General features: G+C 39.1%; 1 protein-coding gene across 1 annotated transcript; it reads right to left on the reverse strand.

Annotated features, from left to right (window-relative positions):
* Positions 1–505: 505 nt before the first annotated feature.
* Positions 506–22011, reverse strand: smpd5 (sphingomyelin phosphodiesterase 5). Its single transcript, XM_079837692.1, has 8 exons — positions 21815–22011; positions 16116–17211; positions 11373–11448; positions 10212–10352; positions 9994–10083; positions 7249–7312; positions 6938–7097; positions 506–1823 (listed from the first exon to the last, which is right to left on the reverse strand). The coding sequence occupies exons 2-8, from the start codon at positions 17142–17144 to the stop codon at positions 1722–1724; spliced, it is 1662 nt and encodes a 553-aa protein (XP_079693818.1). The 5' UTR covers positions 17145–17211; positions 21815–22011; the 3' UTR covers positions 506–1721.
* Between the last annotated feature and the right edge of the window lie 916 nt (positions 22012–22927).

Raw genomic sequence — 22927 nt, forward strand, 5'->3', positions numbered from 1 at the left:
CAATATAAATAAATAAATAAATATACAATGATTAATCTTAATTTAAGAAAATTACATTCATATTTTCTTAATTGTAATTATAAAATAACGTTCAGTATGTTGATAATTTATCTAACATGTTTTTATGTTTGTAATCTCGTTATAAGTATGCATTGCATTTAATCATAATTTTGACATGTCATAGTTGAGATAAAAAGTCAAAATTATGTCATAATTATGAGATGAAGTCAAATTATGACTTTTAACGTCATAATTATGATTTACCAAAGTATTTTTTTATGTGGCGGAAATGGCCTTCCATAGTTCACAGCAATTTAAAAAAATGTAAACACTATATATTTGTGTGTTCAAATATTTGTAAATTCTAGATTTTAAATAAAACATTCCAATCATGTTATTAACTAATATTAAACTTAACTAATCTTAATTTATGAAACATGTTTTTTTTACAATTTAATAATAAAAATCTTATTTATGAAATTGCATTTATATTTTTTATTTTAATCATAAAAAAATTGTAAATGTAAAGATAAAATAATAAGCCTTAATTTATGAAAATAAAATCATTTAACATTTCCAAAAATCTAAATATACAATGATTAATCTTAATTAGAGAAAAATGTTGATATTTTATGTAACGTTTTTATGTTTGTAATCTTGTTATAAGTATGCATGCTGTCATAATTTTGATTAATGTCATAATTGAGAAAATTTACCAAAGTATGATGTTTTTTATGTGGTGGAAATGGCCTTCTATATTTCTATGTATTACAGCAATTAAAACAATTTGAAACATTATATTTGTGTGTTCAAATATTTGTAAATTCAAGATTTTAAATAAAACCTTCCAAAAACATGTTATTACAATAAAGTACAGGTACATGGATACTAGCAGATGATAATACCATGGTGCTCTGATATATAATACTATTACACTGTAACATATTTAAATACCATGGTATTTAACCCCAATAAGCATTTGGCAAAAAGCTTTTATCCAACGCGACTTGCATTTCAAGGTATTCATTTTTTTTTTACGTGTAAATAAAAGTAGGTCATGCAAGTGTATTATATCTGAGAAGAAAATAAAGCATTTGATTAGAAATCTTTTGGCCTGGTATTTCCTGAAAGTCAAAAAAACATCAGAATTGATCTAAAGTTGTTTTAAATGAGTTATGGTTCAAGAAAGACCAATATGCTCATTATACAGTAATACCTCTTCTCAGAGAGAACTGCATAAAACACCTCAGGAAAAAAAGTCAAGAAACACGTTATGAAAAAAAATCTACCTTTTTATTAAAATATACTTCCAAAATCATTTCTGTGTCGTCATGAAAAAGTGTCATAAAAAAAACAGAAATTAAACTATGCGTGTCATATCTATCCACATTACTGGCACTGTACAGAGAGGATATGCATAGGAAAGAGTGACAGAGAGTCAGAACTATTGCTTTGTTCAAATAGTGATTCATAAAGTGATATTTGGTGTGTTTTTTTCCACATGTCAAGCATTTAAACATGATAGGATTCCTTATTTATTGATCCTTAAAAAATAATTCTCTGGTCATTTACTCACCCTCATGTTATTCCAAACCCATATGAAGATGAATAAATAATCTTTTTTGGCTGAACTATTCCTCTAAAGCATTCATTACTTTATGATAGATATTTTAAAGTGTCAGCAGTCTGGTCCACTAGAAAGCACACATGGGCAGATATCTTTAAATGTCTTCTGAATCCAGAGACACAGACAGTCTAAAGCCCACAGGGATGTGGTCCGTCAGTCCAGCCAGCTGAGTCACGTATGTAAACTCTTCCACCTCCTACATGGGAACAAGACAAAGATTTAAATACAGCAGGACAGATTTTTTTTCTTTAACGCCTGAAAGTACTTAATTTGAACTTTTACAATGAGGTTCCATTATAGTTAACTATGGACGTTTGTTTCCGCTGCAGAAAGAAAATAGAAAAAGGTAATTCTGACTTTTTTTTCTTTGCAATTGTTATTATATATATATATATATTAGGGGTGGCACGGTTCACAAAACCCACGGTTCGGTTCGTATCACGGTTTTAGGGTCACGGTTTTCGGTTCTGTACGGTTCTTTTTGTTGTTGTTTTTTATCGTTAACACTCCAGAAATTTACTTCAGCATATGATATATATGGCTTAATCATCCACAATTAGGATACAGTATTAAAAATTGTTATATCAAGTTGTTTCCTAACTGGCTGTCAACCGAGTCCGACACATTGCCGTACATTTTTCATGTTAATCATATCAATTTTGATCAGAACAATGCACTGTGGCTTTAATTCAGCTGACCTGATTAACACATTTCACCAAGTGTCCCGTGTGTTTCACAATCACCATATGACATCCAGCGCTGGGAAAAAATAACATAAAATACACGAAAACACAACACTGCCAGAAGTTTTTGCCCAAACTTCAAAGGCATGTTTAAATTATTAGAACTAGAAGCATATCTTAACTTTTAAATGTTACATTTATCATGTGAACTACTTATATACAGCATGTTATATGAATGTGTGTATGAGACAGAGGGGAACACGGTCGCATTTGCAGCAGATATGTTGCCCTTCATAAATCAAAGCACGAGACAGACAGGGCTCGGAGGAGAACACTGGAAAATGTGACAGACTATATTTGCCTGTCCCACAGATTCACACTCTCACAGACAGACACACACACACACACACACACACACACACACACACACACACACACAATCTCCCACAGACTCACACACACACTCAATCTCCCACAGACTCACACACACACACACACACACACACACACACACACTCTCTCTCTCACACCAGCCACGGTTCAGTGCGAGAGCGGGTGCCGCGCCGCGCGTGCCCGCTGCGCATACACACACTGGCAGTGTTTGTCTCGCGAGTCGCGCAGCACCCGCTCTCGCACTGCATCTTCCCTGCTATACGATGCTAGCGCATCCTCCAACTCCGGCAGCCTTCCTTATCTCTCCCACTTTCATTTCTACATGTGACGTGACCTGCAGCACTCCACTTTTACTTTACTGTATGTCCACACAAACCTCTTATTTCGCGCGAAAAGGACACCAGCTGTCTGAGGTAACATGCGGGCACGAGGATACATTGCGCAGGCGCGAACCGTGCGACACACACACACCGAACCGACACAAGCGAACCGAACGGTTCGGTTTTTTTCCATGTACCGTGCCACCCCTAATATATATATATATATATATATATATATATATATATATATATATATATATATATATATATATATATATATAGAGGGCTGATGATTTTTACCCTAAAATTAAAGATATCAGGGCAAAAATGCTCTGTACGAGTTTTTGTCTCATATTTATATCATGATAGTTAAGCAATATCACATGAGTGTAGCCTAGAAATCTAGACGCACCCTAGCGGTAGCAAATGTAATTTGCAGCCAGGGTCGTCTAGCAACTCTCCATTGGCTTGCAAGCTGGAAAAACCAAACTCTAGTCAGGCCAATCACATCGTGTATAGAGTCGGTGGGCGGGCTTAACATAATGACGGCAGAGTTGCGGCGTTTCCGCATGCCACTCGTAAACAAAGAAGCTGGTGAACAGCGGTGTTTCGAATCGCTTTGGCCGCGACTCTGGAAGACTTGGAGTTAAAGTCGGCATGAAATCAAATTTTACAATTCGTATTTTTATATTTAATATTGTAGTGTTTACTATAACTGATTTATCTGTGCACTTCATTAATTTTTGAAAATTCATTTACCCTTATAATCTTTAATCAAATACGTTAACTTTCCCTCTCCCATCAAAATGACTTCTCTTCTCCCCCGGTCATGTGCTATGGTGTGAGGGCGGGGTTAGTTGGTGGTTAGGTGCATTTTTCTCAACAATACCTTCTTCAGGAAGGACTTGAGGCAAAAAGAGAGAAATATATGAGAAATAAAAGCTTTTTTATGTAAAAAATTACTCAATATAGTCAGACGATCAGCTTAGGAATGCAGCGTGTTAACGCACTTACGGCGCGCCCCCCTTATAAGGGCGAGCTGAGAAAAGTTTTACAGAAATAAAGCCATAAAAGGCTTAAAATAAGTGAAATCTGTAGCATAAACCACGGAAAATTGAGGAAATATGCTCAGTGACATATGTAGAAAAGATTTAGAGAGAAAATACATTTATTTAAGAGATAGATCGAGTTTTTCTCCACAACGGAGTGCAAACTGGCATTCAAATCTGCCTCCATTTTGTTAGCAACGCCCAACTTCCAACGATCCAATCAATTCCCGAAAGACGAAATCAAGCCCCGCCCTACTTTTTTCTAATTTCAGAAGCACTTGGATATACGTCACAATAAGGAGAAAAAGACAATATCAACTTCCTTTTCACGCCGACTTTAAGCTTTTCTTTGAGAAAAGTACAAAGAACGGCACTGAAGTCATTCTTAAGAAAGGAAGATGTGTTCTGAGTTTTGCCGACCGGATACGGCGAAAGTTTAATCCATCAACTAGCTCTGCTTCACCTTCTCCATTGCTCTGGTTGGTTGTAGCGCTATCCTATTGCTTGCAGAGGGAATTTGAAAGACAACCGTTTATCCCGCCCCTCGGATTGAGCCCTGCCAATGGTGAGTTCCCAAACCCAACATCTCGATGTGGAAAGTGTTCAAATATTTATATTTATCTTGATGTGAGTCTGGCTTGTCAGGCTAACACGAGTGATGATTTTATCACGAATAGCACAAGTTGAAATGTGATATTCATTTCATACAACAGTTCAATAAATAAGAATTTATATATTTTATTTTTCACAGCGCATATTATATTCTCATTATGCATAATTTATCAGTGCATGTTAAGAAAGTAATCTTCACGTTTCACTTTCTACTTTTCTTCTGATGTTACTGAAAGACAATAATATCAACTGATCAAATCAACTCTTCCTGATCCAGTCGAATCAGATTTCACTGACATGTCATGTATTTGTGTTTATAATGTTTAAAGGTGCACTATGTAACTTTTCCGTCCACTAGAGGTCGCCTGTTCAAAACAAAGGCGTAGTTTGATGACGCCAAGTTTGAGCGCAGACTCTTGGGACATGTGGTATTCACCTCACAGCCGGTGGAAAAGGATGTGATTATTAACGTTACTGTAGTATGAAGCGGAGCAAGAGCTGAGTAAGGCCGCTGGAGCGATTGTTAATAAGATGAACGCAACAAAACACTCAAATTTGGCGTCATCAAACTACGCCTTTGTTTTGAACAGGCGACCTCTAGTGAACGGAAAAGTTACATAGTGCACCTTTAATCCTAGTAAATGTTAATTTTAACATTTAATAATACATTATTGAAATGTTCAAAACATTCATACTAAGAGTGCATTTGAACATAGCCACAGCATTTGCAAAAAGCATAACGTGGACATGATGCCATTGACAAGCGACACGAGGATGTTATACTGGTTAAAATTGTGAATTGCTCTGGATTTAAACATTGTTGGAAATATGTGGGATACAGTAAGTACACAAGTCAACAAAATATCTAACAGTGTTCTAGTGGTTTTTGGATATTTTAATGCAAAAATCTTACATATTGTGCCTTTAACTAATGAGACCTTATAGTAAAGTGTTACCCAGAGCCGGCCCAAGGCATAAGCGAACTAAGCGGCCACCAGGGGGCCCCCAAGAGCACATGAAATTACTTGCCGCATGTTACTTTATTGAAATCGCGAAATGGCCTTAAACAATTACTAGATAAACTGCACTTTTTTTGAAAAAGTTTTCTAATATCGGCACGGATTGATTCTGACAGCGCTGCACGAACTCGCAACGCCATTGGCTGGACACCATTCATTGGCTTGTTAGCCAGGGTTCAAAGTCCAAAGTGCGAGAAAAATCACTCGTCAGTTGCCCAGTAAATTTTTTATGAATGGCTGGATTTGAGAATGTGATATGGTTTAGTGTGAATATCTTATCTGACGTGCTGCATGTTTTGGATGGAGTATACAGCATGGCTTTCAGTTTCTGTTCACAGGAAAGGCCTCTCTGCAAGTACTATATGTTTGAGTCCCTCAAAATTATAATTTGGGAACGCAACGCAACACAACATGCAGCAATCATCTTCCCAAATCCGTTATGAGAATCATTTATAAATCTGTTGTCAACAAAAAGAAGCACTGAGGTCTTCTTGCGTGTTTCTGCCAAAATACAAGCTGTTTATCGTTTCAAAGAAATCAAATCCATCAACATTTCTTGTTTTTAAAAGAAGTCTCTTCTCACCAAGGCTGCATTTATTTGACCAAAAATACAGTAAAAACAGATAGTAATATTGTGAAATATTATTGCAATTTAAAATGGCTGTTTTCAATGAGAATATATAGTAAATTGTAATGTATTCCTGTGGTCAAAGCTGAATTTTCCTACTCCAGTCTTCAGTGTCACATGACCCTTCAGAAATCATTCTAATATGATGATTTTCTCATGAAACATTTATGATTATTATCAGTGTTGAAAACAGTTGTGTAAACTTTTTTTTTTTAGGAAAAATTGTGAGCATATGCAGCATAAGAGACTTCTTTTAAAAATATTTTTAAAAAATCGTACATATCCCAGTCTGAACTGTAGTACTGTAAAACTTTGAATATTAAAGTGCAAGTTAACATCTGACCACTCTTGTGGGTTTGCTACTGTTACAATTAAAAACCGTATAAGGGTAAAAACATGACAGGAAGATAAGCAAGACCGCTACAACTAATCAAATTGATAATGGGTGTGCAAATGATCAAGAACTGACAATAGTCAATCGTACTGGTGGCACAGAGGGGCCCCCAAATAAAATTCTGCTTAGGGCCCCATAAAGGCTTGCGCCGGCCCTGGTGTAACATATTAAACACTGAAACACAAACATGTCATTCTTAGCAGGAAACGCACCGTTTTGCAGTGACTGGAGACGGAGCTCTCTCGATACAGAAGGTAATCGATCCGTCGACCCACCCAGGGTTGATCAGGCTCAGGATAAACCAGAGGAACGCCCTCGAGCGGCACCGGTGGAGACAAATACTCCTTCCGCAGTTCTTCACTTTCCAAAGTTCTACAGAGAAGATCAGTGACTGATTAGATTACAGAACACTGACTGAATCAAAACCTGTTAAACTATGCAGATTTCTGTTTGTGAAGGCTTCATGTCATCATAAACAATACTCTATCTATATCAAGTATATATATCAATATCTATATCTCACCGCTGCAGGTTGTCTGGAGTCCTCATGTTCTCATCATAGAGCGTTGGCTGGTCCAACAGGGTTCCTACAAATAAAACCACAATACATTTTTGTGTTTAAATATTTTTATTTGGAATTTCACTAAATATAATTATGTACACAAAACTATAACTACTATATAGTACAATTACATAATGAAAAGAAACAACATCTTAATAGTAATACGCAAATTATAGTTAGGCATTACATTTTAAAATGGAATTAAATGAATAAATAAAAACACTACAAGTTTTTATTCAACCACAGAAAAAATGTACATAAACTCCAAAATGTACATGTTAATTTCAAATGTGCTTAAAGGTGCCCTGCCACACGTATTTCATTACTTTTGTGGTAATGTCTGAAGTTCTACCATGGACAAAAATGCCTTGGTTACCTTGTTTCAAGCCATTCTAGTGTGCTATAGAAAATCTGCAGGAAGACTCAGCTCGATATGCGCCAGTTCTCATTAATATTCAATGAGCTAAGCTGCTTGACTCTGATTGGCTAACAGCTAGCAAATGAGAGCCTGGCTATCAGCATCCTTTACCCGGCGCAACAAGTAGAGGAACTTTGTTTACCATCGTCTGGAATGGCTGCAGAAATGGCTTCTTCAGGTATATTGCCATATATATGATGTTCAGCCATCTTGCTGTATACGAAAACTGTCGCTGAGCTAGACGAATTCTGTGTGGGTGTGGTCTCAACTGGGCGAGCTCATGAATAGTAATCAGCTCAGGCAACGCCACGTCAGACTGACCCGCTTTTTTCCGCTTATTTCTTTTCAGTGGCTAGAGCTGACAGAGGAGGTAGCAGTTCATTTTCACATTCACGACATCACACAAACACATATGGACCTAACATATTTTTAAAAATACAAGTAAAAACGGTTTTGTGGCAAGGCACCTTCAAGACCCTGTGTTCACCTGGTATTAAGATGCGTTTTGGTCAATCGGATTAAAGTGGACGATGCTAAATACAGGTGTAAACGGGGTCTAAGGTTGCTTTCACACTAGCGGTTTTGGTGCGCACCCAGGTTCGATTGACGTCAGAGTTCGGTTCGTTTGGATGATGTGAACGTGGTCTTCCGAACTCGGGTGCGCAACCGCGAACTGTACCCGAGTCCGCTTGAAAAGGTTCGGTTCAAGTGAACTCTGGTACGGTTCGCTGCTGATGTGAACGCAATCGCACTAAATCGTCGAAGTGAACCGCTATTAATGACGTATGATTTGATAAAAATGTGTGTTTGTGTGCGTTTCACTCATTTTCCTGACGAGCGTGACTGACATACTGCAAGCAGAGAGCTGTACATCTCATTTCTGCTCGTCTTCAGCGCTCTTTAGAGCATTTCTGCAGTACATTCGCGGCAGATAGGCGCAAATGCCATTACTTACTGAAGCTTTGGTAACAAAACCAACGGTTAAAAAACTAAAATATAAAAGTGAGGTGAGCAACGCTATGCATTTTGCCACCTTCTCGCTCGCAGTCGTTACCAAGCAACGGAGTAAACAGCTGCTGCTTTGATGACGCAAACGCACCCTGGTTCTGACCCAAAAAATATAATATGAACACAGTCCAGCGGGGGCAGGGGAGGGGGGAGCAATCGAACTCGAGTTTGGTCCAGGCAATTCACCCTTCGCTGCAAGTTTGATTGACAGGCGATCTGACCAATCACATCGCCAAATCTTCCGTTTTGTCCGACAAAGCAGTCAGGAGAGTTCGTAGATTAACGTCGGTGGACTTGAACTTGGAAAAACGGTGTGTACTGACGTCTTTCCACGGTTGAAACAACATTTCTTTTAGTGTTCATTCATGTTTATTTTGTGCTTATCAATGAACTACAAAGAAGAGATAATCACGGTTCACGAGCAGCTTTAACTGAGGCGCTACTGCGATCACGACACATTAAAGAGCCACACAACGCTATTTATTGTTTACATTTCTTTTTAAAAAAAATGACAATTTCAAAGTTTAGACTTTGTTTCATATCTAAAGTTACTTGCTCTGTCCTGTCTGTCGGCGTGTTGTCAGTGTCCTCTTTACTCCACGATGTATTTTCCCAACGTGAGAACGTGTGTGGTGTGAGAGCGCCATGGCTTGTCGGACATAGCAACAGTAACTAAGGGGGGTGGGTCTTTGCGAACGGTCAATTGAAACTACTCCAAGAGGTAGTCGAAAACACATTTGACCGGATTGCTTTCGTGGTGTAAACGCTCATGTGGTCGAATGTGTTCGAACAGCCACAAAAGACCATCTACTCTCTGCCTACTGACCTAACGTGTAAACATTATGGGATGCGCTCTAGCCAGATGGGATTTAAACTTTGTCGGCTGAAGGCCTAAATTTGGTTTGACAACGAAATACATACCAAGCACAATGTTCTCTCACCATTCCTGATTTCTAGCACACACTCACAGCATTCGGCTGGTCTTGTGGCTTTCAGAGCAGAAGCGAAAGCTGATGCTCTCTGTATGTTTTTCTGTCGTCTCCGTGTGTTCATATGTAAATTGCACAAGCTTATTTTATCCATTACATTGAAAGACATGAAAAAAGCCCATACATTTACCCACCCATTGACACTCCCCTTGAAAAAATAAGGACAGAAGTGGTTGAAAGTGGACAAAAGAGACAGGAATGTGTCTCCCTCGTCTACTTGTGATCCGATCGACCAAAACGCATCTTAATACCAGGTGTAAACAGGACCTAAGAAGCAAATGAGAGTGTTACCAATGACCCAGGGCTTCTCTTTGCCGGGTCCAGCTCTGCAGGGGTCTGTATATTCCTCAAACACACCATGGCTTTGCTCCAACCTGTCATCTAGTAAAAACACACGAAAGACACATGGAAATGCTGATTTAATGAGGTATTTATTTCAGAACTTCCTTTGCATAAACATTGATCTTTAATCAAGATATACAGTGTGTGGGGTGTTGACCAGTACATACCAGGAGAGCTGTTGTCGAAGTTAAAATCTCCACAAAGCACGTCAAACATCACCATTTCATCTTCTCGTTTGGTCACTGCTTGAAACTCACTGATCCATTTGGTCAACAAGTTAAGCTGCTCAAAGCGTATCTCTCCGTCCCCTGATCAAACATCAGAAATCTCTTAATATTTGATATGCTTCAAAGCAGATTATTATACATATTTGTGCAATTATTAGTATTATTAGTTGTGCAAATATAATTAGCACATGATTCAAACTGACGGCAAAACAATAATACTCAAGTATGCAAAAAACAACCCATCTTGACCACTGGGATTCGATTACATTACACAAATGATCCAAAAATGTATATTCTGTCATTATTTATTCATCCTTATTTTGTTCCAAACCTGCATTTGAGATCTGAGAGCTTTGGTGCAAGCGATACATTTTTTATTTAAAGCTATCATATGACTCGTAATATAAAACACAAGTCATATGGATGGATGGATTACTGTTTTGATGCTTTTATTACACTTTAATGGTGTTTGTGTCCTTTTTGGAGCAGACATGGTCACTATGAACTGTTGTTATATCGCAGGGTTTCTCTAACTGGAGTTTGTGAGTTGACAAAAAGTTAATAATTAATTAAATCATAAAAATTTAAATGTTTATTATTTTATAAATAAATGAATACATTAATTAAATCATAAAAATAAAATAAATCTAAATTATTTAAATCATAAAAATGTAAATGTTTGTTATTTTATAAATAAATGAATACATTAATTAAATCATACAAATATTTTTAAAAATCCAAATAAAAAACTAAAAAGCTAATCATTATTAAATAATAAAGATTTACATTTTTATTATTTTATAAATATATTAATTCATAAAAATAAAAAGAATAATCCAAATAAAACACTAAAAATAAAAAAAATATTTTATTTGTTTATACATCATTATACATATTATTATAAAATCTCAGGGAGACTTCAAGTAAATATCTTAAAGAAGTTAGGCTGACAAAAAAGTTTGAGAATCCCTGCTGTATAGTAAAGACAGTATAAATAACGGCATACAAGTTTGGAACAACATGACGGTGAATAAACACAAACATTCATTTTATGGGTGAACTATTTCTGTAAATACATCATAACAGTAACAACACACTTGCCTTCAGGAGCGTGCAGATGAGTGCAGTTAATATACCCAACCATTTTCTTTCCACCTTTTTGTATCCCTATTTCCACCTTGGGAAAAAACAATTTGGTTTAGGCACATGGTTTAGTTTCGTTAGTTTAAGGCCCCGATATACTTCAAGCAAAATAGAAGAACAAACTGGTGTGACATCATTTCGAACAAAGTTTGTTTTGGGAGTTCGCAAACAAATTCCTAACGTCCAGCTGGTAAACTACCATTGGTCCGTGACGATTACGTAATCGGTAGGTGTGGCTCTGAGGCTCCGCCTTCTATGACTAATTTCTTCTGTTCAGGCGGTCAGATGCAAGTAAAAACATGAACTGCTTTATAGTAGACTTGAACTGAATTGAGCTGAACAATGACACTATTGTCTTCTGTAGAGCTGCTGCACGGCAGAATTTGAATTTGTCTCATATTTGATTAAGTTTGCATCATTTTTTTTTTTTTAAGCAGCATCTGTATTAAAAATTCATCTTAAAGGATTAGTTCACCCAAAAATGAAAATTCTGTCATTAATTACTTACCCTCATGTCGTTCGACACCCGTAAGACCTCCGTTCATCTTCAGAACACAAATGAAGATATTTTAGTGTAAATCTGATGGCTCTGAAAGGCCTCCATTGGCACAATGCAGGGTTCACTCTCAAGACCCTTAAAAGGTACTAAAGACGTTGTTACAAAGTCCATCTCACTACAGTGGTTCTACAATAACTTTATGGAGTGACGAGAATAGTTTTTGTGTGCAAAAAAACCCTAAATAACGACTTATATAGTGATGACGATTTCAAAACACGGCATCATGAAGCTTCGAAGCGTTATGAATCAGTGAGTCGAATCATGATTCGGATCGCGTGTCAAAACGCCAAACTGCTGAAATCGCGTGACTTTGGCGATCCAAACTGCTGAATCGACTCACTGATTCATAACGCTTCGAAGCTTCATGATGCCTTGTTTTGAAATCATCATCACTATGTAAGTCGTTATTTAGGGTTTTTTTGCGCACAAAAACTATTCTCGTCACTCCATAAAGTTATTGTAGAACCACTGTAGTGAGATGGACTTTGTAACGACGTCTTTAGTACCTTTTAAGGGTCTTGAGAGTGAACCGTGCCATTGTGCCAATGGAGGCCTTTCAGAGCCATCAGATTTCAACTAAAATATCTTCATTTGTGTTCCGAAGATGAACGGAGGTCTTACGGGTGTCGAACGACATGAGGGTAAGTAATTAATGACAGAATTTTCATTTTTGGGTGAACTAACCCTTTAACACTTCTCCCATCAGCATTATAGTGTTGTTGGGATGTTGGCTAACAGTATCCCAGCTAACAAAAATGTGTTCAAAGAATGTTTTGCTAATGTTACCATTACGTTATGAAAATGTTATTTCTGAATATTCTCTGAACGTTCAAAACATCCAGCTTTTTAAAATGTTTTAAACGCATTTTTCGCGGTTATGCAAACGTTAAAGACCCCCTGTGGGGAAAATCAAGTGTTTAATGTAGTTTTTTATATGTCTGTGTTGTTTTTAATAGGCTTTAAGACAAACCATGTGCAAATTCATAAATCAACACTATTGCTAAGTATTTTCACCTTAAAACTGCAGTGAACAAAAGACGGTTTTTAGCATATCATCATTACTATGCTGTGAAGCAGGGGATTCTCAAGAGAAGCCAGGTTATCCCGGTAAATATGTTTCTGTTGAAAAATCGGGTACATTAGCAATATAGCGGGTGAATTTGATGTTATGAACTACACCGCGTGCAGAATTATTAGGCACGTTGATTTTCTGATCATATTTTTTTCCAGGCACATTTTACCAATTCCAAACCACATTAATCCGAATAACTACTATTCATTTAGTTTTTAATCATTTATAAGTGATATATAATTGTTCATGAAGGCTGGAGATGAAAAACACCTTATATTCAGGTGTGCAGGATTATGAGGCACGTTTTCTTTTACAGATAAAATGAGCCAATAAAGAGATTTAACTCAGATTTAAAAGTCCATATGTATTAAATGCCCATGAGAAGGAGGGTCAGACCAAAAAAGGTGGTGAATGAAAGACATGTTAATTGCAAAAGAATTAAGTATTAAGGTGAAGTATTAAGTGTGAAACCATCAGGAACCCTTTAGTCTCCAGCAGTAAGTTCTGGGTGTTCATTTTTAGTCCATCTCCTATCCTGAAGTACGCTTTGCAGAGATGGACTAAAAATGAACTCCCATAACTTATTGCCAGATTCTGGAAGATGAATTCTTCATAAGAGTGGTACAAGAGGAGGTGATGCTGTTCCTTCAAGAGTCACTCTCAACCTTTCTGTCTATAAAGCAGGGTTCCCACTCTTTCATGAACACCAGATTCAAGGACTTTGAAGGAAAAATTTCCAATTTTACAAAATCCAATGAAGAAAGAGGCTGGTGTACAAGAGCGGGCAAGTTTTAACGAGAGATGCAGTTTGCAGTGCTCTTATACCTGCGTTTAACATTTATTTCACACTAGTTTTAGTTTTCTTTTTTACAAATCATTACTTCATCAAAATATAGAGATAATATTGTATACATGAATTTTCCAATTAAATAAAAAGATATGGACAAGTTGATTGTTAGGCATTAAAAATAGGCAAAATTATTTATTAAATCACCTGTACATGTACCTTTTTAAAAATCAATTTGAATGCTTTTAAGACCTGCACATATATTATATTTAATATATATAATTGCTGCCGTAATAACGGGCCATTTCAAATGTTTACGTGCTTTTCTTCTTTTTATTTTTTGAGCGGTGATTAAATATTGCTCTTGTAAATACTTGCCAGCATTTCAGGAATGAAAGTCTAGATTTTTAAAATGCATTCAAATTACAGCGAAGCGCAACCGTACGGTGCTCTGCAGGGGTCAAAAAGGATATAAACAGTGAATTTTTAAGTGATCACATCTTGAAAATTTGGAGATGTGGATTCGGACGGCAATTAAATGACCACACGACCTTGGTGTTTGTCAAAAAACAGTAGGTAATTCGGCCGGGGATTTTTACGCGGGTGGTGGGATAAAAACACTGACATTCTGGATTCGGCCGGCAATAAAATCACTGACATTGATGAAAATACCTTACGACCCCACAAGAAACAATAACCATCCGAATAGGGCTTTTGACAGTAGATGGTGCTTATGGAACAGCAGAAATATATTGAAATAGCTTCCTCCCGTAATGCTGTTTTGTTCTGGCTTTGGCAGCGCATGAAGGCCAATTTTTGTAATAGCACCATGCTACTCTAATAAAATGCAGTTCATGCTTAATTCAAGCACTTTCAAGGACCTATGTTTGGTTTCAAGTAGGGCTGAAACTCGAGTTACTCGATTAACTCGATTACAAAAATTCCTCGAGGCCTCGTTAAATTCCTATGACGCGCACTATATGCGCAGGGATCTGATTCACACGGACCGTTGTTCTATGTTCAGGAAGCACACCATAGCGCATGATACATTTTGAATTTAGTTTAGATTCTAGATGCCCAGAATCACTATAGTAACTGCATGTTTTACACAGTTTATGTAAGTTGATTACCGTTCTTATAGCTGCCACACACACACACACACGCGCGCGCGCACCCCCGAAGCCAGATCGCTTTCACTTTCATCCTCATAAAGTTTGTCAAGTAAATGCTTTTAAAGCCTTGCCAGTTTGAACATTGAAGCGGTTGTGCACTATTCAAAAACAACAATACGGAAAACTTATCCGTTCAGTGCTCAGCTTTTTTCTGTGACACGGAGAGTTGAGCCGTGTCGCGTCTTTGACAACGAGCGCGCGCCCTGAAGGCAGACCTCTTTTCGGCTGACGGCAGACCTCTTTTTGCGTGAAGATCGCGCGCGGAGAGCAGCGCAGAACTGATAGTGGAAAATCAGTAACACACACACACGCATGCACGCGATTTTTCGAACGGATGCTTCACCTTAAATGCACCGCTATGCAACTGATGCAAGCCAAATGCAGGGTTCTATTAAAAATGAATGTATGTATTTCTGCTGTACCAAACTGCAATGAAAGCCTCACGCGCGCACACACACACACACACACACACACACACACACACACACACACACACACACACACACACACACACACACACACACACACAGGTTGCTAGGTTACCATAGCAAATAGGCTCACCACATATGATATATTATTTGTTAGTAGCCTAATGGTAAATGCTGCAGGTGTAGAAATCTACATAAAAGATATTTACTTTGATGTCAGCGCTAGATTACAGCATGAAACCTGTTGTGCATATTAATAAATTAAATAGCTTTTCCTCTTCATTTTCGTTATGCATTATTTGTTTTGGTTGTTTAAAAACACGGGAAAATTTTTTATCCGATTAATCGATCGATTAAATGATAGAATAATCGATTACAAAAAGAATCGATAGCTGCAGCCCTAATTTTATTTACTGTTACGAGTCCGCTGTTGTAAAGAGCGATACCTTTGTGCAGCGTTTACTACAGTAAAGTTGAGCGAGTGGATCACTGAGCTGGTGTGAGTGAGTGGAGGCGGGGCTAATTTGCATATTCATGTATCCAGAGTTACATTCAAGCAATTTTAAGGCATTCATTAAAAAAAAATTCACAGAACTTTGCTGAGAGTTTACCGGGGCCTTTCATTTTCAAACCTATATATAAAACATTGTAGATCAAAAGCAATATTAAACTGGATGCCGTACCTTTACAGCAAGCAGGCCTTTGGCAGCCAGTGCGTCCTCTCCTCGGCTGTTTGGAAAGCAGCGGTACTGAGCCTCCATCACGGGATAGCGACTGGCCAGGAACAAACCACTGTTAAAAAACTTAAAAGAGGAGCACGTTCCAGCAGGCTGGAAGGCGTAAACGCCAACGTCATAGAGAACATGTTCGTAGAGCGGCCCGAGACCCTGTGCGAGCTTCAGAGCGGCTCTCTTATCGAAAACCTCCTGGAGGCAAACTATATCCACAGAGGACGGGAACAAAGTGGACACTTCCATCAGCATGTCTCCGTCTCTTAAGGGATGAGGCGGATGCTTGTGTTGGTTGGAGTTCTGGTTGCAGTTGGGTTTGGGAAACTGCTGCTGCTGGTTTGGGCCATTGGTTTCATCCACTTCGGTCACGTCCTTCTGACCTGCGGTGGAAAAGTCTACAGATCCGTACGAGGACGGGGCCGGTTGCGGCATCAGGCTGCTGGACGGGGTAATGGTGCCACAGCTGCTAGGGGAATCTACGAAAATACGGATGTGCGGGCGAGTGACACCCTGCACGATGCTTTTCCCGATGAAAGATGCACGCTTTTGCGTATGCCCGAGGTTGTTGAAACGTGCTACGCCGTCGGGCAACAGGCACAGGTTGCCTGTCAGAAACCCAAAACTGACCTTCCTCGTCTCCTCCCATCTAGCATTACGATCCTCCATGCGAATGATCTGCACCTGATGGCGGTACGAAAACGGCCGGCGTACGGCCTGGAGTGGCGCCCATAGTATGAATCCCAGTAGGGCGAATGGCGTGGAGAGTATAAACAGGATGAAGAACAGGACGGAGCCAAAGACGACCTTAAGCGGGTGGAGGTAGCACTCCTGTTCGCGCCTCCACATGCGCTCCAGACGGGTGGAGATGCAGACGGAGAGGAGACGGTCCAGGAACCAGAAACACGGGAAGATGAGACTCCATCCTACGGCATGGAGACCTTCCAAAAAACAATTGGGGAAAGGCGACTCTCTTAAAGACATGCCTCAGCGCCGCACGCCACGGAAAGAAGCCTTCTCATCTCAGATCGTCCACATAACCACTTGAACTCTGTAACAAAATTACAAACAAGGTGAAAAAATGTTAGAATGTTTGCAGCATTAGGAAAGTGAAAAGCTAAATATTTACCTAGTCAAGTGGATTGTATGAACCAGGGTTATTATTGTTAAAGCAACACGCCACTTTTTTTGAAAATAGGCACATTTTCCAACTAGAGTTAAACAGTTGAGTTTTACCGTTTTCGAATCCATTCAGCCGGTTCTGGCGGTAACACTTTTAGCATAGCTTAGCATAGATCATTTAATCAGATTAGACCGTTAGCATCGCGCTCAAAAATGACCCAAGAGTTGACAACCTGCCTGCACAGAGAGCGCTGGGGACTATTTTCAGGCGCTGCGTAATATCATTGCGCCGCTGCACCATGGTACAGCACAATGTTCCTTGATTATACTGTCTGACTGTCAAGCAAACTGCTAATCACATTATTTACTGTTATGTGTCCGCCGTTGTAGAGAGCGATAAAACGCAAATAAAAAATGTGCAAATAAATACATAAATCCACATATTCCTGCATAAATAAATATATTCATAGTTAAATGTGCAAGTGGATAAAAAAAAATTAATAAATGTTGGGGGGAATTAAAAAGGAAATGCTAAACTGAAAGTTGACTTTTGTCCTTTAAGCCGTTTATTCATTTTTGAATGTAGCTCTGTATTTAATTTTCCTTGGCCCGACATGCTAACGAGGGGGTGTCAACAGTAGGGCTGTGCGATATTGAAGAAAAATGCGATATCCTTATTAAATAATGCGATATTCGATACGATATTGCTTTAAGTGTGTAAAATCTATTTAAATTATATATTTTTAAAAATCTTTAAAAACTGAGAATGATACCATTTATGCATTTCACATTCTTTCTGGGAAAACAAAGCTTCAGTTCTGGGAAAAGAAAGCATTGACAGTTCGATGTGAAACAAGACATGAAAAAAGAATGGCTTGTGCGCATGTTTCGGTGTGTGTGTGTCAGACAGCAGACAGCGCAAGACTGCAAGGAGTTGTTTTTTGTGTTTAAAGGGATAGTTCACCCAAAAACGAAAATTTGATGTTTTTCTGCTTACCCCTAAGGCATCCAAGATGTAGGTGTCTTTGTTTCGTTGCTGTGATGGCAGTCTGCAGAGCTGAAGCAATTCGTCTGATATGAGGTGAAATAATTGCATAAATACCGTTCGGTTTCTCTCAGAAACCGATCGTTTCGTGTCTTAAGACATCAATGTGTCGTCACAAGCCGCAGGGTTTAATTTGAAGTTGTCTGTCCATGTTTTTTTTTACTTTAATAGAATTAGACCCCTATTGACAAGCATTATATGAGTGACACACAGCAACGGTTGGAGTTAAAAATCTTCATTTGTGTTCTACTGAAGAAACAAAGACACCTACATCTTGGATGCCTTAGGGGTAAGCAGAAAAACATCAAATTTTCGTTTTGGGGTGAACTATCCCTTTAATAACTCTTTTTAACGTCAAGCAAGTCACATAAGTAACAGTCGTGTGCCAAGTCTATTCTCTGCTATATGCGTCGACCTAAAACATACAATTTTCACAATGTTGAAGTAGCCTAGTAAAATCATTCAGATATTGCGTGCCCTTGCGATATGCACATTGCAATGTGTACATTTGCGATATTTCGATATATTGTGCAGCCCTAGTCAACAGTCATCAGCCAATGGTGGCATACAGACTGTCTTCTGATGTTTGATTGACACCTCCTCCCACCTCCATATTTGAATATTCAAATATCAAAATATTAATAAAAACTATAACCCTATCTAAATGATACTAAAATAACCGTTTCACACAGCAATCAAAATGCCAGACACACAATTCTGACTATTTTCCATGTTAGAAAAGTACAAAATTAACACAAATAAAATCTAAATATTTATAAAACCTAAAATAACCCTGGTTTGAAATGTACAACTAGTTGTGACCAGTCTGTCTTAATGAAAGCCCATAAAAATAAAATCCTCAGAGAAGTTGAGAACCTCCCTACACCTAGTCTGGTGGTGGATGGCTTGCTGACCATCCCTTTTCCTTTCAATGCATTTGTTCAGCGAATGACTCACAAACAAATGATCTCCATATAGCCTGTTGAACAGGAGAAACATGTTCTCATAACCTTTGGATGGGTTTTTTGAATGTATCTACTCATTTATGTGCACTGAAGTACGTTTCAGTTCTCAAATGGCCTTTTCAAAACGCAGGTGATAAATATTTTACATTTACATGTATGCATTTAGCAGACTTGACACTTTGGACCCTCTTCAGTTTGCCTATCGTCCCAATAGATCGACTGAAGATGCCATTTCTCACGTCCTTCACTCCTGCCTCACTCACATCGACAGCAAAAGTGGGAACTATGTCAGGCTGCTATTTATTGACTATAGCTCAGCCTTTAACACCATAGTTCCCATTAAGCTAACACACAAACTCCTGGATCTAGGCCTGAATTCTTCTCTCTGCCTCTGGATTGAAGATTTCCTCACTGGCAGACCCCAGGCGGTGAGAATAGGCCAGTTCACCTCCACCTCCATCACCCTGAGTGTTGGAGCTCCACAGGGCTGTGTGCTGAGTCCCCTGCTCTACTCTCTCTACACCCATGACTGTTTGTCCACACACAGCTCCACCTCGATCATCAAGTTTGCTGATGATACTGTTGTCCTGGGTCTCATCTCCAACAACAATGAGACGGCATACTTGGACGAAGTGGAGCAACTGACATCATGGTGCCAGGACAACTGTCTCTCTCTGAATGTTAACAAGACCAAAGAACTGATTGTGGACTTCAGGAAGAGACAGCATCGGTCATACTCCCCTCTCATGATCAGCGGGACACCGGTAGAGAGAGTGAGCAGCTTCAAATATTTGGGTGTGAACATCTCCGAGGATCTGACCTGGACTACACACATCCAGACACAGGTGAAAAAAGCCAGGCAAAGACTGTACCACCTGCGCCAGCTGAGGAAATTCAGGGTTTCACCAGCCATCCTGAAAACTTTCTATCGAGGGGCGATAGAAAGTGTCCTGACTCAGTGCATCACAGCGTGGTACGGGAACAGCACCAGTCACGATGGCAAAGCCCTGCAAAGAGTGGTGCGCTTATCCGAGCGCATCTCAGGCTCAGCTCTCCCGTCTCTGCAGGACATCTACACCAAACGCTGCAGAGGTAGAGCTACTAAAATCATCAGAGACATTAATCACCCTGCAAACTCTCACTTCACCCTGCTGCCATCTGGTAAGCGCTTCCGTAGCCTGATGGCAAAGACTGAAAGACTCAGGAGGAGTTTCTTCCCCCAGGCCATCAGACTCCTGAACTCAGTCACGTGACTTCACTTCACCCCCGCACACACATAAACATACGGTTTTTTAACATTAACATCCACATACTGCAATTGCACTGCACTTTACGTTCCTATTGTTACTGCGTAACAACCTGTAATAAACCTTGCACATTATACTTCTTTATATATACATATTATATATTTTATGTTAACCACTTATTTTTAAGTCTACAGTTTATCTCACTTATCATATCCACATATTTTTTATATTTTTATTTTTATCTTATTTCCTATTTTTATCTTTTACTTGATTTATTTATAATTCTACTTATGTTAATACTTTTTATTCTAATTTTATTCTATTTCTATTTAATTTCTTGTAACTGTTATTTGCACTGTCCATGGAGCGGACCTGTTTACATTTCACTGCCAGTTGTATATTGTGTATATAACTGTGTATGTGACAAATAAAACTCTTGAATCTTGAATCTTGACTTGCATGCATTTCCTGGGAATCGAACCCATGACCCATTTCTTGGGAATCGAACCCATGACCTTGGTGTTAAATGTTAAAACAAATGTATAATGCACAAAAACACCTCCTTCCAAAATTGTGTTTCTTCATAGTGTGACATTTCACAACTGTCTGTATCTGGTATCACCCAGGTATCATGGGATATGTCCGACTCATTGGGTTTCTGAATGAGGGAACTCACCCATACAAATGCTGTCAGCAAAACAACAACACTGCCTATAACTACAACAGGATACTATGAAATATCAAATGTTCAGGAGATAAACATCAGAGGATCTTGGTGCATTTCTGCCAGCAGCCCTGGTTAATTCGTGAGTATGTACTGCAGAAACTCTAGTATGCCAGTAGAAACACTAGTATGCCAATAGTGCACCAGAGATGAGAGACTTACAGCAGGGATCTGCTGTTAAACCGCATAGGCTACTCTTGGCCAATAATACCTATTGATTTATCGATCGAGAGCATTTACTACACTGATATGATCTAATGCACAGTGATCAATAATGCAATCAGATGCGTGTAATTGCATGGCAGGAAACAGGTCAAAACATGCACTGGATCCAATGCAACAACATGAACTCCACACGTGTTCCGATGTCATCCTGCATCTGCGCGAAATTATCATAGTATAATTATATTCTCTCCTGTCTAAACCCCGTTACCGCTTTCTGTAATCTACCTACAATCACGTGACACTGGTGACCAGATCCCGGTTAGCAGGGCGGATAATGGCAGCAGTCGCGAGCTGGTAAAGTTTACCTGTCTTATCTGGGCACTTACCTGACTCGGTTTGTGGCGCGCGACAGGCTTTGCTTTGAACATGAGATGGTGTCGCGGTCAGTCCGTGTATTTGGACACCTTTCTGATTCAGTGAATCCGGTTCGTTTAGTCTCTCTGCTGCTGCTCGTGTCCCTCCAGTGGTTTCTACACGCACGCATACAGTATAATGGGTCATGCGCGCGCCCGTCCACATCCCTGTGTGTGCGCGCGCTTCCGCAAAAACCCTTCTGCGGAAACTGACTTTGTTTTTTTGACTGTTTTGGAAATTTGTTGGTGCTATGCTTTCATACAATATAAATACAGTATATGTTGACATGTCCAATCTTGAATTTACACGTTCTTAAAGGGTAACTAAACCCTAAACCAACTTTTTTTAGTTAATGATCTGTAATACTGGGGCTTTATTAATGCTGTTCATTGATTCGAGTAAATGTTTTGACATTTGAGTATAAAGTGTTTTAATTCTATAAAATATGGTGTAAAACCGCCAAAGTGCTGCCCTCTTAAGGTTGCACGGTGGCTACTGCAGTTGAATTTTCCTATTGGACGTTGTGGTACATCGTGACGTAGGATGGTACCTCCAACGGCTCACTATCCGCGCCCCTAGCACGAGCTCACCACGCCCTCAGAAATGTTTCCCCCAATCACACGATGAGAACGGCTTCACTCCAGTATGAACTGTCATGTTACATGAAGTAGAAACATTATGAATGAAACTCACTTGACACTTGCTTTAACATTGTATTGAAGAAAATGCGGTTAAATAATGCAGTTGTCAGTGCACGTCAGGCTTTTCTTGCGATATTATTGCCGCCGTCATGTGTACAGATAATTTTCATACATGAGACGCGCTTTCAAACCCTGACACGCAAGTGGTTGCCGCGGACGCAGATAGATTAGGTCGGTTCTCTTACGCGGCTGCTTCACTAGCATCGTCGGCATCGGGAGTTAACGCAGTTTGAGCAGCGGCTCGCATTGATAAGGCTCCGGGTTTGTGTCTGTTACAGACAATCCACCCTCCTCCACTTCAGGTGAAGGTAGGAGAATGACCGCTCTGTTGCAAAGCTGGCGTCACTCCAGTCATTCTCCATCTTTTTGCGACTCGTGAGTCTG

This window comes from Gobio gobio (assembly GCF_949357685.1).
Source record: "Gobio gobio genome assembly, chromosome: 15".
NCBI classification, from domain to species: domain Eukaryota; kingdom Metazoa; phylum Chordata; class Actinopteri; order Cypriniformes; family Gobionidae; genus Gobio; species Gobio gobio.

What these genes read in the sequence shown, in the direction of transcription:
- smpd5 (XM_079837692.1), bottom strand. Translation starts at nt 17,144, where the DNA reads ATGTCTTTAAGAGAGTCGCCTTTCCCCAATTGTTTTTTGGAAGGTCTC. An exon ending in AGAGAAGCCCTGGGTCATTG is followed by an intron (nt 7,313 to 9,993) that starts GTAACACTCTCA and finishes TTTTATTTGTAG; the next exon opens with GAACCCTGTTGGACCAGCCA. An exon ending in ACTCCAGACAACCTGCAGCG is followed by an intron (nt 7,098 to 7,248) that starts GTGAGATATAGA and finishes TCTTCTCTGTAG; the next exon opens with AACTTTGGAAAGTGAAGAAC.